The sequence below is a fragment of the Oryx dammah genome, unplaced genomic scaffold (assembly GCF_014754425.2).
Source record: "Oryx dammah isolate SB20612 unplaced genomic scaffold, SCBI_Odam_1.1 HiC_scaffold_5, whole genome shotgun sequence".
NCBI lineage: Eukaryota > Metazoa > Chordata > Mammalia > Artiodactyla > Bovidae > Oryx > Oryx dammah.
This window is the reverse complement of record NW_024070189.1, coordinates 49,786,016-49,804,241: the sequence shown is the minus strand read 5'-3', so window position 1 is coordinate 49,804,241 and position 18,226 is coordinate 49,786,016. Positions and strand designations below refer to the sequence as shown.

At 42.5% G+C, this 18,226-nt stretch overlaps 1 protein-coding gene across 1 annotated transcript; it reads left to right on the top strand.

Moving 5' to 3' along the window:
• Window positions 1-5,976: 5,976 nt before the first annotated feature.
• Window positions 5,977-8,038, top strand: ADRB2 (adrenoceptor beta 2). The gene has a single exon (XM_040239647.1). It carries the CDS (start codon window positions 6,233-6,235, stop codon window positions 7,487-7,489), a length of 1,257 nt encoding a protein of 418 aa, XP_040095581.1. The 5' UTR covers window positions 5,977-6,232; the 3' UTR covers window positions 7,490-8,038.
• The last annotated feature ends 10,188 nt before the right edge of the window (window positions 8,039-18,226 follow it).

Below are 18,226 nucleotides of genomic sequence, written 5' to 3'. Positions count from 1 at the left end.
CACATTTTGATTCAAAAACAAGATTTCAATAATAGCTATCTCTTTTCCAAGGCAATATGCTAAGCTTTATATGCATTTAATCTCATTTAATGTAAGCTTAATGAGGTAATACTATACAGAGATCATACTAAAGACAAACATTTGAGATCATCATTTAGAAAAAAACACTATAGATTTTCTCAATTTAGAGGATCATAAAGATGGAAAAAGTCTTCAAGATGGAGGTCAAAAATATTGTAAGCAATTATCCTCCAATTGGGAAGATCCCCTGGAAGAGGGCATGGCAACCTACTCCAGTATTCTTGCCTGGAGAATCTCCATGGACAGAGGAACATGGTGGGCTACAGTCGATAGGTCACAAAGAGTCAGACACGACTGAAGCAACTGAGCACATCCCCCAATTATAAATACATTAAAAAAAAAAAAAGACTGATGTCAAGTAGCTTACCATCTGTTTTCTTCTAGGAAACATTCAAGTCTTTCCTCCATTTTAAGTTAATTCTTGCATATGGTATATCATTGTGGTCTAGTTTCATTCTTTTGTATGTGTCTGTCCAGTCTTCCCAATGCTATTTATTGAAGAAGCTGTTCTCTCCTCCACTGTATATTATTGCCTCTTTTGCTGTAAATTAATTGACCATATATGCAAGGGTTTATTTCTGGGTCTTCTACCCTGTCCCATTAATTATGTGTTTGTTTTGATGACTACAGCTTTGTAATATAGCTTGAAACCAGAGAGCTTGATGACTCCCAATCTATTCTTCTTTCTGAAGATTGCTTTGGCTATTTGGGGTCTTTGTGGTTCCAAACACATTTTAGGATTGTTTATTCTATTTCTATGAAAAATGTCGTTGGGATCTTGACAGGAATTGCATTTCCATTTCTTTGTGTCTTCTTGAATTTCTGTCATCATTGACATCATTTTATGATAGTTTGTTGTTAAGGATATAGAAATGCAATTAATTTTTGTATGTTATTTTGTACCCTGACACTTTACTGAATTCAATTGTTCTAACAGGTTTTGGGTGGCATCTTTAAGGTTTTCTACATAAAGTCATGTCATTGTTAGAACAATTAATTGCATTTCTATATCCTTAACAACAAGCTATCAGAAAGAGGAATTAAGAAAACCCCATTCACAACTGCATCAAAAAGAATAACATGCCTGGGAATAAATTTGACCAAGGGGGTGAAAGACCTATACACTGAAAATGATGTCAATGATGACAGAAATTCAAGAAGACACAAAGAAATGGAAAAATATTCTGTGCTCATGGAGTGGAAGAATTCATATCATTAAAATGACCATATTACCCAAAGAATGGACATCTTTGTCATCTTGTCCCTGATTTTATAGGAAGAACTTTCAACCTTTCACCATGTAGTATGTTTGTTGTAAGCTTGTCATATGTGACCTTCATTAGGTTGAAGTACATTCCTTCTGTATCCACTTTGTATAAACCTCCTAGAAGAAAACATAAGTGGTAAGCTACTTGACAGTGATCTTGGCAAAAAATCTGTGAATCTGAATTCAAAAGAGAGGCCATAAAATGAAAACCAAACAAGTGGGACTACATCAAACTAAAAAGCTTCTGCACAGCAAGTGAAACAATCAATAAAATGGAAAGGCAACCTACTGAATGGAAGAAAATATTTTCAAATCACATATCTGATAAGAGATTAATATCCAAATATATAAAAAACTCATAAAATTCAATAGTAAACAAGCAAACAATTTGATTTCAAAAAATGAGCAGAGGATCTGAATATACATTTTTCTAAAGAAAGCATACAGATAGTCAACAGACACATGAAAAGAAGCTCAACATCACTAATCATTAGGGAAAGGCAAATCAAAACCACAATGAGCTATCACCTAACATCAGTTAGAATAGCCATTACCAAAAAAAAAAAAAAAAAAAAGCGTTGGTAAGGATGTGGACCAAAGGGAACTCTCACGCACTGTTGGAGGAAATGTAAATTGGTGCAACCACTATGAAAAACAGTATGGGGTTGAGTTCCTCAAAAAATTAAAAGTAGATCTAACATATGATGCAATTATTCCACTTCTCGGTGTCTATCTGAAGAAAACAAAAACACTAAATCAAAAAGATGTATGTACCCCCATGTTCTTTACAGCGTTATTTACAATAGCCAAGATAAGGAAGCAACATATATACACACTGATAGATGAGTAGATAAAGGAGATCTGATACACACACATAAATGGGATACCACTACATCATAAAAAAGAATGAAATCTTGCCATTTACAATAACATGGATGAAGCTTAAGGGAATGATGCTAAATGAAATGTCATACAAAGAAAGACAAATGCATATGATTTCATTTGGACGTGAAATCTAAAAAATAATACAAGTGAACAACAAAAGAAAACAAAACAGAAGTCATAGATACAGAGAACAAAATAGTGTTTGCCAGAGGGGAAGGGTGATAGGGAGAGGGTAAAACAGGTGAAGGGGGTCAAGAGGTACACACTTCTAATTAGAAAATAAATAAGTCATGGGGATGTAATGTATAGCACGGTGACTGCAGTCTGTAATATTGTAGAGCATACTTGAAAGTTGCCAAGAGAACAAATCCTAAAAGTTAACTTTTAATGCATGGTGATGGATGGTAACAAGACTTATTAAGGTGATTACTTCACAATGAATACAACTACTGAATCATTACGTTGTACACTTGAAACTGATGTGTTATATATCAATTACACCTCAACAACAAAAATAAGTGTTTTAAAAAATGGAAATAATCTTGCCTAAGCCAAGACCAGTCTAAGATTTTCCTAAAGCATCCAGATATTCATGTGAGAGCATTCCTTGGCTCACAGAGCCTTACTCCTCTTTAAACATTTGTTTGGTAAATCAAAATGTGACTTTTTTCCCCCTGTTTGGCAGGCAGGAAACGACAAATCAGAGTCTTAAGGGATTGACAAAATATGTAGTTAGACACTATCAATCACCATAAAAGAGCCTGCTTTTCCTTACATCTAACAAAGGTACATTTAGAACATTCCAGTTCAATTAAAACCTTAACTCTCTAAGACCACAAGCCCAGTAAGCAGTGCGAGTCACACTCCTCCACTGGGAAATGAAGCTACAATGTTGGGCAGTGAAAACAGGCGAGACCAGGAACAGACCTGGACTCCCGATCTTCCGTGCCACCTTCGACCAGACACTTTCCTAATTTTCAAACTGGAAGCGTGGAGAGAATAACTGATCTATTAAACTCTTTTCCATTTTAACTGTCTTTAATCTTACAATTCTAAAAGGGAGGTCAGGTAAAAGACTCCTGGCATGAAGACATTTTGAAATTTCTATCAGCCACAGTGATACAAGAAAAAGAAAGGGGAAGAGATTGAGAGAGGGGTGCCCATTTGGCAAAGCTGATGAGGCAAAGGCCTGGAACTTTGTTGACATAAGCAGCCTCCCTTCTGGATTTAGTGTTTGTGGTTTTTTTAAAAGGTGCTTCCCGAAATAATCAACATTGAATTTTAAGTGACTTATGTGTATATCTAAATGATCAATTAACGTTTGTCCTATAAGGGCTTTCTTTGTTCTTTTATTGTTATAAGAAGGTTAAACAATATGCTTATTTATTTCATAGCTTCACAAACAGGAAGGAAGCTTTAAATGGCTCAGTTTCACAATTTGGGGTAGATATATATTTAAAGAAATATTGCATAATTGCATAATGCACACTGCCTCTTTTTAAAATGCATCATACCAGAGCCAATTTTGGAAAACACAAATATGGGGTGGGTATATTTTGAAAACTATGTGAACATAATAGATTCTTAATTAATATGTGTGGCTTTTATGGGAAATATTTGTTATTTTAAGGCATCTGTCATGCAAAAACAATTTCTGCTAGTGAGGAAAGTTAAAAAGAGCATGTAGTTTAAATTTTGTTTCTGAGTTATACTTCTTGTGTAAATGTCCATGTTGCTTTTGTCCTAAAGCATTTTAGTGTTCTATTAGAAAATACTAACAATATCTTCTAAACTACTAAGTAATTTATATAAATTTACATATAACCTTCATTTGTGTGGCATTTATTAAGTGCAAATCATAATTACATTTGTCATTATATCCTCTGATTCTCATTCAGCACAATGGAAGTGACTTTATTCCTCATTTAGATACGGAGGAAATTAGACTCCACATTTTTTATTTGCCTAAGGAATATAAGCTAGAAAGTTCTAAGATGAGAATTTGAAACCTGGTGTTCCAATTCCAGTTGTGGTCCTTCTTCCCCATCCTCTATTCCTTTCCGCACTGTGGTGACACAGTACATTGAAAGGATTAAAAGATGGATTTTAGAGTCAAACAGAACTAGGTTCAGCTCCTGCTTCTGGCACTGCCTGGTCTTGTGCCCGTGGGCAAGCTATTTTCTTCTTTGAGACCCCTTTGTGAATTAAGCTAAAAATAGTTATACCCCACCCCACCCTAACAACACACACCATGGGACTGTGGGAAGGATTAAATGGAATAATGCATGAAAAGCACATAGCAGAACGTTCCATAAATGTTAGCCATTGTTATGTTATTACGTAATCTAGAAAATATGTTCAGTTACACTGCATGAAATACTTTCCATTTTTCAAAGACACAAATGATACATGTGAAATCAAACCCTGACAATTAATTTTTTAAACAGTAAATTCATATGCCAGATGCAATGGATAGTATTTCATGGACAAAGACTAGTTTTTTTAAGAGAAGTTATATTTTGCTTTCTGTGGTTTCAAAACATTTCTTAATGTTAATACCATCTTATAATCTGAACCATATGAAATTGTCATCTATTTAAAGTCAGATACTACAGAAAAGTGGCAATTTCATATGGCTCAGCCCAAAGGATCAACAAACTACCCAACAGAAGATTTTTCTAGTTGCAAAGGGATTATTGAAGAAGTTGAACTTGAAAATTATTTCATTTTCAACATATTCTCATTTTAACAGATAAGGAAGGAACAGTGCCACACTCCCTAGAATTAAGAATTAAAGCATACAACCTTCTCTTCCTATCCCCAAGCACATACATGTATACCCCAGCTCCAAATGAAATCCCAGAGTAAAATTAGGTCTCAATCCCTGCAAATTTCCAAGGAGGGCACCAAAAGTACTGGACAACAAGCATGCTGAGGAAGTTGGCTGCTGTTAAAGTCACCACCTGTGGTCTTGCCAAATGTTTGAAAGGGAATATGCCATGAGATCTGTGTATTGGGGAAGATGGGGGCGGGGGCGATGTCCAGGGGGCAAGGGTAAAGAGTTTGGAATATCCGGATGGGGGAGTCCTTCTCTGTGGCACACTGCTTGCCTCCAAGTGGGCGTTTGTATGCTGTTTGTTTACTTCTTTTTGTCTGTATGTCCGTGTCTTTATGCTTCTGGGTGCTCCTGGTTTGCTCCTGGCCATGTCGATCGTGTTGGACAGGGGTGATTGTGCCAGTCGGCTTCTGTGCCTGCGCGCTCGTTGGTGCGCTGGATGGGTGTGTCTGAGTGTCTGTGGCTGTGGTTCCGTATAAGTCTGAGCATGTATGTCGGGGTACAATGTGCCTGCCTGTGCGCGTCTTGGTGGGCACGCTCATCTATTTCCGAATGCGAGGAAGTGCCGGAGTATTGCCATCTGCCCTGAGACCTCAAGCCGCACAGCCGCCCCAGGCAGACAGGTAGCACCCACCAAAGAACCGGCACCTTCTAGCTGGCTGGTAAGCTCGCCAGAGCCGGCTTCAGCCTCCGGGGCCAGCCGAGGGAGCCCCGAGGGAATGGTGGCCGACCCGCCCTGCTAGAGCAGCTGGGTCCCGCCCGGGCCAGCCCCAGGAGCAGGCAGGAGAGGGGAGGGAAGGGGCGGGAGAGGGCGTGGGCCTCGCCCCTTTGGGGCTTCCCGCGTTCTATTGGTTGAAAGTTCTAACACGTCACGGGGAGGGCAGTTCCCCTAAAGTCCTGGGCACATAACGGACAGCGCGCACTCAGAGACGGCTTCTCCAGAGCGCAAGCTGGAACTGGCTGGAACTGCCGGGCACTGCGAGCCCAGAGCACCCCCGGAGCTGAGTGCACCACGCACCCCTACCACACCCACACCCACCCACGGCCGCTGAATGAGTCTTCCAGGTGCTCGCTTGCTGCCCGCAGCGCCCCGCCGGAGGTCCGCTCGCTGAGGGCGGCTGGTGCGCCGGCAGCCTGTGTACTCACCTGCCAGCCTGCGCGCCATGGGGCAGCCCGGGAACCGCAGCGTCTTTTTGCTGGCGCCCAACGCAAGCCACGCGCCGGACCAAGACGGCACGCTGGAACGGGACGAGGCCTGGGTGGTGGGCATGGGCATCCTCATGTCGCTTATTGTCCTGGCCATCGTGTTTGGAAACGTGCTAGTCATCACAGCCATTGCCAAGTTTGAGCGTCTGCAGACGGTCACCAACTACTTCATCATCTCCCTGGCCTGTGCTGACCTGGTCATGGGCCTGGCAGTGGTGCCCTTTGGGGCCTGCCACATCCTCATGAAAATGTGGACTTTTGGCAACTTCTGGTGTGAGTTTTGGACTTCCATTGATGTGTTGTGCGTCACGGCCAGCATTGAGACCCTGTGCGTGATCGCTGTGGATCGCTACTTTGCCATCACGTCACCCTTCAAGTATCAGTGCCTGCTGACCAAGAATAAGGCCCGGGTGGTCATTTTGATGGTGTGGATCGTGTCTGGCCTTACCTCTTTCTTACCCATTCAGATGCACTGGTACCGGGCCAGCCACAAGGAAGCTATCAACTGCTATGCTAAGGAAACCTGCTGTGACTTCTTCACGAACCAACCCTATGCCATTGCCTCCTCCATTGTGTCCTTCTACCTTCCGCTGGTGGTCATGGTCTTTGTCTACTCCAGGGTGTTCCAGGTAGCCAAAAGGCAGCTCCAGAAGATCGATAAATCTGAGGGCCGCTTCCATGCCCAAAACATCAGTCAAGTGGAGCAGGATGGGCGGAGCGGTCTAGGACAACGCAGGACATCCAAGTTCTACTTGAAGGAACACAAAGCCCTCAAGACTTTAGGCATTATCATGGGCACTTTCACCCTATGCTGGCTGCCCTTCTTCATTGTTAACATTGTGCACGTGATCCAGGATAACCTCATCCCTAAGGAAATTTACATCCTTCTAAACTGGTTGGGCTACATCAACTCCGCTTTCAATCCCCTTATCTACTGCCGGAGCCCAGATTTCAGGATTGCCTTCCAGGAGCTTCTCTGCCTGCGCAGGTCTTCATTGAAGGCCTATGGGAATGGCTGCTCCAGCACCAGCAATGACAGGACTGACTACACAGGGGAACAGAGTGGATATCACCTGGGGGAGGAGAAAGACAGTGAACTGCTGTGTGAAGACCCCCCAGGCACCGAAAACTTTGTGAACCAGCAAGGTACTGTGCCCAGTGATAGCATTGATTCACAAGGGAGGAATTGTAGTACAAATGACTCACTGCTGTAATGCAGGTTTTCTACTTTTTAAGACACCCCTTCTCCCCGGTTCCCCACAACAAAACACTAAACAGACTATTTAACTTGAGTGTAATAAATTTAGAATAAAGTTGTACAGAGATGTGCAGGAGGAAAGATATCCTTCTGCCTTTTTATTTTTTATTTTTTTAAGTTGTAACAAAATATATTTGAGTAACTGTTTCTTGTACAGTTCAGTTCCTCTTTGCCTGGAACTTGTTAAGTTTATGTCTGAAGGGCTTCAGTCTCAAAGAACCTGGGGCTGCTATGTTTTGATGACTTTTCCTGCATATCTACCTCATTGATAAGTATTAGGGGTAATATATTGCTGCTGGTAATTTGTATCTGAAGGAGACCTTCCTTCTTGCACCCTTGGACTGGAAGATATTGAGTCTCTCGGACCTTTCGCTGTGAACATGGACTCTCCTCGCCCCTCTTATTTGCTCAAACGGGGTGTTGTAGGCAGGGACTTGAGGGGCAGCTTTAGTTGTTTTTCTGAGCAAAGTCTAAAGTTTACAGTAAATAAATTGTTTGACCATGACTTCATTGCACCTGTTTCTCCAAAACCCCTTGACTGGAGTGTGCTTGCCTCCCCCACTGGAAACGGCAGGTAACTATTTGTAATAACTGCCCAGTGACTTAATGTGGAATGACACGCACCGATTGCTTAACCCTTTCATTTGCCTTTGAATCTGCCGCTGCAAACCTGCGTCTCTTCTAATGCTGCTGCTCCCACATCGGTTCTTTCACCGTGTGCTCACCCAGCATAGCTCATCTTGCTCTTCCTACGAGCATTATTCCTGTGTTGTAACATCAGAAACACTGACTCATAGAACTGGAGTTATGGGCATCTGTTGTGTGCCTCCATGTGCCTCTGCTGCCCACCTTCCAGTTCTACTTGCTTTGCAGCTGCTTATATTTTTATCTTTGTCTTTTCTTATAGTAGAGATCATACTGCATCAGGGCTTGGCATTTTGAGGATAAGGAAGCTCTTGTGAAAAAGCTGCTCAAACATAGCCCTGAAATTCCAAGGGAAATGAAAAAGTCATGGGTTATAGGGAGAAAAGCTGGAAAACATGTCACTGGTGAATACCTCATGATCTAGAAACAGGGTTGAACCCTCCTCCTTTTGAACTGCTGTCCTTCTTTGCCCCCTCTCCCTGTGACTCTAGTCACTTCAGGACAAATCAAGATTTCTCAACCTCGTACTTTTAACATTTTCAGCCAGATAATTTTCCACTGTGGAAGACTGTCCTCCACATTGTTGGATGTTCAACAGCAGCCCTGGTCTCTACCCACGAAATGCCAGGAGCATCCCCTGAGCTGTGACAACCAGAAATGTCTCCAGTCACTGCCAGATACCCCTACCTTGAGGGATGAAATTGTCCCTGGTTGAGAACCAGTTATAAACTTCAAAACTCTAAGCAGATGTTTAGATTCTGCCTAATATAACCACTTTATTTTGCAGAGCACCAGAGAGGCATTTTTCACAGTTTTCCCAGTTAGTGACAGATCCTGAGCCAGTGTTCTACTCCATCGCACTGCCTTCCAAGCTTATTCACCAGCTGCCCACAGACTGACTGTGAGACGTGAATCGTTTGGGAGGGTTTATCAATGAAGGCGAGGACTCTGAGCCATTACTGCCTGTTTGTGGAGAGATTATAATAGTGTTAAGAGGGACGTAAGGGAAAATCAGGAAAGTAAACACATTTCTTTTCCCACCCCCTTTCTATTTTTGCCTGTGTGTTTCAGCCAGAGCTTGGCCCAGGTTTGACGGAGTGGATCGTCCTCCTTGGCAGCGCCAGCCAGGAGAGGTTCAGCCTGCAGGGTTCGTTGCCATTTCACTCGCTTACAAAGCTGACTCTATTTCTTTCTTCTCTTCTATCCCAGCCAGGGTGCCCAGGCAGAAAAGCATTAGTCTCCTCTGCTTCCCATCAGCTCAGTGATGGGGTGTTTCCAGGCGAGCCCTGACATCTCAAGAGAGAGTTAGCTGCCCGCGTTTCTAGAACATGCCATCAGGCTTTGGAGAGTGTGTGCCACTCAGCACTTATGCTCTTTCTCCCAGGGCTTTCATACCTATTATCACCTTCTTCTTCTGCTCTGGCCCCTGCACTCAGAGATGCAGGCAGCTTCTCCAGTTAATCTTCACACTCCTCATAGCCTCATGGGATCTTGGACTTGGAAGAGAAAGCATAAAAAGCATTTGACATCCAAAGAGACTGAAGCCTGCAAGGGGGGATGACCTGCCCAAGGTAAGAAACCAAGGATGTGAGAGTCGGAGCTAAAGCCAGGGAACCCGGCTGTCATACCAGGAACTGGCATATTCTCTCCACCACATTGTCATTGAATTCTGCCCTCACCCTCAATCGTGGAATCTTTTCCCTGGGGCTGTCACATTAACAAATTCATTTAAGCAGATGTTTTTATTTCTTTTGAGTCCTTGATAAAGAACACAGGCAGTACACAAATAATCTGCAATAGGGACAAGTGAAAGAATTATTCCTTTTTCTCAGCAAGTGTTCACTAAGATATCCTCAGCATTTAGGGAAATTGGAATATTCCTTGAGTCTTTATGACCTGAAGGAATTTCAAGCCACTCCAGGTAGAAATTTCCATAGTCTTATTTAGAAGGAAAAAAAAGGTGGAAACTTTTCTATCATCATTTGTAAGTCCCATGGACAGTAAATATTATTAATAAACAATATTATATACATCCTTGTTTGACTAGAGGAGCAAACAATGTAATTTCAGTTAAACACTCTGCTATGAATGTTAGTTCATAAAGTCCCAGCTAAAATGGAGTTTAGCCTAATTCATGTTCATTTAGAAATACTTTAAATATAAGAACATTGATCTGTTTTAAGAGTTTGGACAAGCAAAAGCATTTTAAGCCTATCTCAGTTCCTTGCTTTCTATCTCCTTTTGTTCTGCTTTGTTTCTTTGTGGAGGCAGGCATTTGTCAGTGTCTCTCTGTCCCTCTGTTTGCTGACAGGTTGGTTACATAAGGTTTGTGTTGGATTCATCGTCATAAAGTTGTCTTTGCCTGGACAGCAAGTTCTCAAAGTCTGTCAAATGAGAACCTTATCCTGAGATGCGAGCTGACAGGTGTGCAAAGTAGCAGGCCAGGGTGGGCCTCCTTGGTGAGATCATTATTGGAAGAGGGAATCTGGGGAATAGGGAGCTGGGAAATAGGAACTGTCTTTACACGATGCTGAGAATGTTTCTGATGTACCTACTGCCTAAAGAAGCCTAGGCCAGTATCAGTCAGGGGGTATTTACAACTACTGTATGTAGCAGGGGAAAAATATAGGTTTTAGTCTCTGAATTCTAGAGCATACTATTAATAATACTATATAGATATCTTCTATGAAATCTTACTAAATATTAGGGACTATGTTAGATACTTTTGGGGGCTTCCCTGGGGGCTCAGATGCTAAAGAATCCACCTGCAATGTAGGAGACCCAGGTTCGATCCCTGGTTCGGGAAGATCCCCTGGAGAAGGGAATGGCAACTCAACTCCAGTATTCTTGCCTGGCAAACTTCATGAACAAAGGAGCCTGGCAGGCTATAGTCCATGGGGTTGCAAAGAGTCAGACAGGACTGAGTGACTAACACTTTCACTTCTTTCACTTTAGGCACCTTTTAGGCATTGTGTGACCTTGACAGTCTTATGAGGTAGGCAGCAAAATTGTATTCATCTAACAAATGAAGTAACTGAGTTTCAGAAAGGTGAAGTCACTTTCCAAAGTCACATAGCCAGCTAGTTGCAGGGTTAGGACTGGAACCCAGGTCTGTGTGATTCCTGAACACACAGAAACCAGGGAGCAACATGTGCCAGTTTATAGTCCACGCGAGAGCAAGTGTAAGAACTGGAAATGCAATACCTTGTTGAGAGAAGAGGGCGATTGCTGTGGGTTGGGGCAGGGAGGAATGTTCCCTTGGAAGCATGTGACTGCAGGGTTTGTTGGGAACTGGGTCGGGAAACCAATCACTGAAGTACCTGGTTTGCTTCCCTGAGTGTCTGCTTTGTCTTCTCATCAAAGAATCAGGCCAGATTGAAAAGAGGATACGAAACATTAAAACAAGCACAAGGTAAAGCAGGAACACAGCCTCACATCCTGGAAAATTCATTTTCTGGTTCCAAAGTTGGGAAGGTCTGCTACATTGAGCAGGTAGCTGGACGTTATGGAAAATATGACCTGCCTTGGTGGCCCTCTGCATGTGCTGGCCATTTTGAGCTAGGATTCTAGGTCAGTGGAGATGAACTTCTGACAACAGAGAGCAATGAGGGTTAACATACCTGGAAGGATGCTTTTTATTAAATTCAGCCCTATGCTAACCCCTACTTCACACAGTGCAAATACAATTTGAAGGAGACATTTTTGAAATACCTAAGAGAACAAACTTCCCAACCACTTTCAAGAACTTGAGAAATTCTTGTGTCTTATGAATAATAGGTGGCAGGGTGAGGTGAAAGGAGGCCTGGACTGGGATTCATGCAAATAGATTTCAGATCTCAGCTCAGACTCTCCTCTGTCTGTTTGCCTGTCTCTTTCTCTCAAGTTGGGTAAGGCAGTTTCCCTGTTTTCTCAGTGGACCTCACTTCACTCATCTGTAGAATAGTGAGGCTCGTGCAGGTGGTCTCTACGCTCCGCTCAGCTCTGAATTTATACAGCCATTAATTAAGAGGCTAATTAGAGACAGCAGTTTGTTTCTAATTAGAGCTGATGGCATTTGTCATAAAAAGAATGGTTTAATATACCAGGGGTGGTCAGCTTGCAGAAGAGAATGCCATGAAGCACAATCTGGTGCATGATCATTGCCTTCAAATATTCAAGGACCATCTGTGGAACAGGAGCATATCTGTTTTATATGAATACCAGAAGGCAAGTAGAACCTTGCAGGAAGATAGATTCATGTTCAGGGAAAGGAAGACTTCTGAGAGTAAAACAGCTTCTCTATCAGAATAGTGAGTCTCTTGTCATTGGAAGCATTCAAGAGAAGTGCAAATAAAGCTCTGGGTGGGATGAAGCACAAAAAGTTCCTACACTGAGCAGGGCTTGGACTAAGACCCTTTCCAAATCTGTGATTCTTTGTCCCTGAAAACAATAGACCTAAATATTCTTTAAAAAATATTGACCATTCCCTAGTTCCAGCCGGCCTTCTCCCCAATTCCTCTGGACTTCAGAGGTTTCATTACATTCCTAACCAGGAAACCTCCGGGGGAAATCAGGATCTCAAAAGTCCTTGGCCATGGGGGGAAATCCAGAAATAGAGCAATAAGGTTAAGCAGTTTTCCAAACTATTAGACCTTTTCATCAGCTGCTCTTCCCATGCCTTTTGCAAATGACCTACTAACTCCCAGAGAGAAAATACTAAGAGCTGCAAAGTCCTCTCTGCAAAGGCTATTACATCCTTCTCCACCCTTGGAATCATTGCACTTCCTGTGGTCTTTCCGTCACCCTCACAGGACAGGAAGGAAGGGAGGCAGGTTGCTGGCCAGCACAGGGAGCACTTCAAAGCCCTCTGGCCCAAGATTCTGAGGACCTGGGAACTGTGTAGTATACCCCTAACCACTGAGCAGCCTCAGGCAGATCACTCCCTTTCTCTAGACCTGTTTCATCATCTCTTAACAAAGAGAGTTTGGTTTATGTAAGTCCTGCCTTTCCTTCTTTCTCCAAAATTCTGTAAGATTTCAGGAAGTATTCAGTGCTACACATCTGGTTGTATGGTTCTTATTTTAAAAGTACATTTTTATCTTGCTAAAAAAGTAATAGAACTCATTCTGAAACTTTTAAAAATCTAGTAAAGCACAAAATGAGATTTGTGTGTGTGTGTGTGTGCACACTCAGTCGTGTTGTAATCCTTGCAGTCCCATAGACTATAGCCCACCAGGCTCCTCTGTCCATGGAATTTTCCAGGCAAGAATGCTGGAATGGGTTGCCATTTCCTGCTCCAAGGGATCTTCCCGACCTAGGGACCAAACCCATGTCTCTTATACCTCCTGCATTGGCAGGCAGTTTCTTTACCACTAGGACCACGTGCAAAGCCCCACAAAATGAGATAAATCACACATAACATTATCACCTAGAGATACATCACATTGATAAATGTGATGTTATGCTTTCAGTCTTTGTCCTAAGCATGGCTATACAAATGAGCTGAAATATATTTTAAAATAAAAAACAGAATTAGATTATTCATACAATTGTGGGCCCCTTGATAATACTTTAATAGATGCCCCCTTGAATATGTTTTATGTATAATATGATTTAGATATCACAATTGCTACTGGCCTGGCAATAGAGTATTTAGCAGTTTTTCGACTTTGGAGTACAAAGAAGCATCATTTCCAGAACATCTGGGTGGAGAAATCTGAGTTAGAGTCTAAGAATCTGCATTTTAGCATGATCCCATGGATTTTTCCAAGGACCATATTTTTAGGAACAAGGTTACAGAGATAAATTTTGTACATTAAGCAGAACGCCTCCTCTCTTGTTGCTAGTGGATGAAAAATATGTTTCTGTACTATACTTCTCTCTTTGAAAGCATGCTTTCTGCACCTGGCCTCTGATCTGCTTTCAGAGCGTGGGAAACTAACCATGAATTGCCAGGCAGGGCTTTATCTGCATTGTTAAGTGTCTCTGACCCACCCGGTTGACTTGTGTTAAAATCAGTCTATTCAAGTTATATAGTGACCAATACCTACCATTTGAAAAGTGCAACAGCAGGTTTCTATTCCATAGAGCACCTGTTGTGATCATGATCAGTGTGTTTACTGGGAGCCAGGCCTTGTACTTGGTGATTCTCCTGCATGATCTTGTTTAGTACTCACAGCAACCCTACAAAATAGTTACTATTATATTTGTCCCCATTCTATGGATTAGGAAAGTGAAACTCGAAGGGGTCAACTAAGTTGCTGAAGATTACAGACCATACTGAAATAAAACCCACATATTCTGCACCAGAGCCTAGTGTTTTACCACTAGGGTAGGCGATCTTTCCCCCTGTAGGGGATCAGGTAAGAGGAGAGAGACAATGCTAAGAAGAAATTTTTAATTGGTGTTTTATTTCTGTTTTTATTCCCTGGGGATTCTTTTCAGAGAGGTTTGATCAATTTCTGAGCCTTGAAACTAAGGGGCAAGCCTATATCCTCTAGGTAAGCAGTGGCTAAGTGTAGACTAGGAAACCAGATTGCCTGAAATTTGGCAGCACACTCTTTCACCATTATTCAAGCACGGTTTGAGTGATCTTCCCCCACCAGGGCCAGGGAGGAGGTAGAGGGTGGCGCTCACTAACAGCACATGAGTTTGTGTGAGTCCAAGAAAAGGCAATGGCACCCCACTCCAGTACTCTTGCCTGGAAAATCCTATGAACAGAGGAGCCTAGTAGGCTGCAGTCCATGGGTCGCTCAGAGTCGGACACGACTGAAAGACTTCACTTTCACTTTTCACTTTCATGCATTGGAGAAGGAAATGGCAACCCACTCCAGTGTTCTTGCCTGGAGAATCCCAGGGACGGGGGAGCCTGGTGGGCTGCCGTCTATGGGGCCGCACAGAGTCGGACACAACTGAAGTGACGCAGCAGCAGCAGCAGCAGTCACTTTAGGGGCAGGGAGCCCCTGACATCTGGAAAAGGGGTGCCCTTCCCATTTCTCTGCCCAGGTCTGTGTCTGCATCAGAGTCTCCACAGTAGAGAATATCAGGGAAGTATGGGTAATGAGAGAATGCATACCCTCTTAGTGTGCTAAGAAACCCTAAATTCCAAGAGGCAAGCTCAGTATCAAAGTAATATAGGGGCCAGGAGATGACCGTCTCTCCTGGACTGTCTTATTATTTTTCTAGTGCTATGGGGGAAAGAGGGCTCCCTGGTAGCTCAGCAGTAAAGAATCCACCTGCAATGCAGGAGACGTAGGCAAAGCAGGTTCAATCTCTGTATTGGGAAGATCACCTAGAGTGGGCATGGCAACCCACTCCAGTATTTTTGCCAGGAAAACCCTGTGAATAGAACCTGGTAGGCTACGGTCCATGGGGTCGCAAAGACATGACTGAAGTGACGGAGCACGCATGCATGCATAAGGAAAAGACTGGAGTTTCTGAATGTGTTCATTTCTCCAGGAAGAGAAAATAGGTTTTTGAAATCATAATAGCAACACCCATGGCAAAGCAGAATTGGATTCCTAGGTAATCCCTGCTTTCTTTCGATCATACTGTGTTGGCTTTGCAACCTCAGGACTTGTGCCCAGAAGCCACAAGTGCTGTTGCGGAGTTTCCTTCATTATTAGACAATTCTATCTCTACACTACTGCCTAGTGTTTGTTTCTCTTTATAAAAATTATAGTTCAGTTCAGTTCAGTTCAGTTGCTCAGTCGTGTCCAACTCTTTGCAACCCCATGAATCGCAGCATGCCAGGCCTCCCTGTCCATCACCAACTCCCGGAGTTCACTCAGACTCACGTCCATCGAGTCAGTGATGCCATCCAGCCATCTCATCCTCAGTCATCCCCTGCTCCTCCTGCCCCCAATCCCTCCCAGCATCAGAGTCTTTTCCAATGAGTCAACTCTTCGCATGAGGTGGCCAAAGTACTGGAGTTTCAGCCTCAGCATCATGTCTCTAAATACTACAGTCAGCCCTGACAATCTGCCAGGTTTTTATTGTTATGTTTAAGAGCGGTTCACAGTTCTCACAGAATGTATTGCAACAGTAAGTGTGTTCTGCTCACAAATATTCAGACTTCCTTTCTTCTTTCAGTTCCCACAGTGTCTTTTTATAAATCCAAATGCTCACCTAGCCTCCCCTCTAAGAGAATTGAGGTATTCTTGAGAGTGTGTGGTGAGCAGCCTTAGAAATCACTTTCTATGAAATTGTGGAAGAGCTGGTGGTGTCAGCTTAGGTAGTGAGCCTTTTGACATTATTTTATGTTATTGCAGTGGGTCGCAAACCTAAACTTTACAGAGACCCAAAATGATTTGGGCTGAGAAAATGCACATTCCTGACCCTCATCCCTGAGATTCTAATAGGACTGTAGGTGGGGGCCAGGACCTGCATTTTATCACTATTTCCCCAGAGGACTGTGATGCAGGTACTCCTAGGATTGCAGTTTAGGGACCTAGAGATCACACTGTCTTCCTCTACCCACTCCTCCTGCTCAAGAGCACAAAGTGGAGATGTAAAAATTGATTCTATACAGCTGCATACATTCACAAAAGTAATCATTCTGTCAAATAAACAGAATCCTAATTTCCCTGTGTTATCAAATAAAACAATGTAGTTGAAAATAATTTATAAATGATTTTTAAAAGTTACTAGGAAAGATAGCAATGATAATAAAGTGCATTGAGCAATTAGGCACTTGATTAAAAATGTGTTTGTGACAGCATAGCATCGACATAGTTATACCCCATAATAACATCACTGTCCCAGACTCTCAGCATGTAGACCAAGAAACAGCAGCCCAGAAAGAAAAAAGGATCTTGCTGCAGGGATGGACTCTTTGTCCAGAGCTCCTTCCTCTTGGATACTCTGCTATGATTAAGTCAAATCATACTGAGGTCTATCTGAATCAATTTTATCTAATTCACATAAATCCTCCTACTTAGCAGTCTGAAGAGGAACCCACCCAGCTGCAGAGAAGAGGGTGATTCATACACATACATACACCTCCATGGATTCACACACCCAAATAAATACACATACTATACATGGACTTTTACATTGATTCCTGCACCAATATCAGCACAAACGCATACACATGCATTCTCACTTAGATGTATGGACATGTCTCTGTTCTTCTGTTTATACTCCCATATGAATGTGTACACAAGTACTAGGACTACACCCATATGAGCACTACACTCATATGAGCATATGAGCACACTCATCTTCACTTAGATGTCTGGACACATCTTTGTTCTTTTGTGTATACTCCCATAGGAATATGCACACAGGTACTAGGACTACACCCATATCAGCACAAATACATACATATGCATTTTCAATTAGATGTCTGGACACATCTCTGTTCTTCTGTGTATACTCCCATAGGAATATGCACACAGGTACTAGGACATAGACATGCTTAACCCATTCTCCCTCAGGTACATACACTTAGGGATTCATAAACACACTTTTGCATGCTCCAAATAAGAAAATATGTCATGTCACATAATCACGGTCCCATTGCTACCTAAGAACACACAGGTTCCTGTGCTGGCCCTTCTTCCTGGGTAAGTTTATATATACCCCATGTCTGTTGAGTCCTAACAAGTGGCAGGAATTGTTAGGTGCTGAAGATCAGTGAGTGAACAAAAATTGTTTATCTTTGCCCTTATTGAGTTTGTGTTGAGGGATTTTTCTTTTTAATGCATGCAGATTTTTTTAACTGTAACAGTTTCTATGAAGAGATTCAGAGTGTTTTGAAGGAATCTGTCTAATTCTGAGAGATTAGTAAACATTCCCCCAAAGAAGTACAGTTTCAGCTGGGAGCTGAAGGAGGTCTAGATAATTTCTAGAAAAGGAGAGGAGGGCAGAACATTCTACTCAGGGAGAAGAGCATGTACTAAATCCTATAGTGAAAGGAAACCTCATGCCTAAGAAGGACTAAGCAAAGGTCAATGTAGAGAAGATGTGCAAAGAGGTGGAGTGTAACAGGACTACACATAAAAGGCCTTTTAAGCTGCATTAGGATTTAGTTCTTTATCCTAAAAGCATTTAAAAGCCACTTATATGT

Excerpts from the sequence above, each read along its gene's own strand:
- ADRB2 (XM_040239647.1), top strand. The coding sequence starts at position 6,233 with ATGGGGCAGCCCGGGAACCGCAGCGTCTTTTTGCTGGCGCCCAACGCA.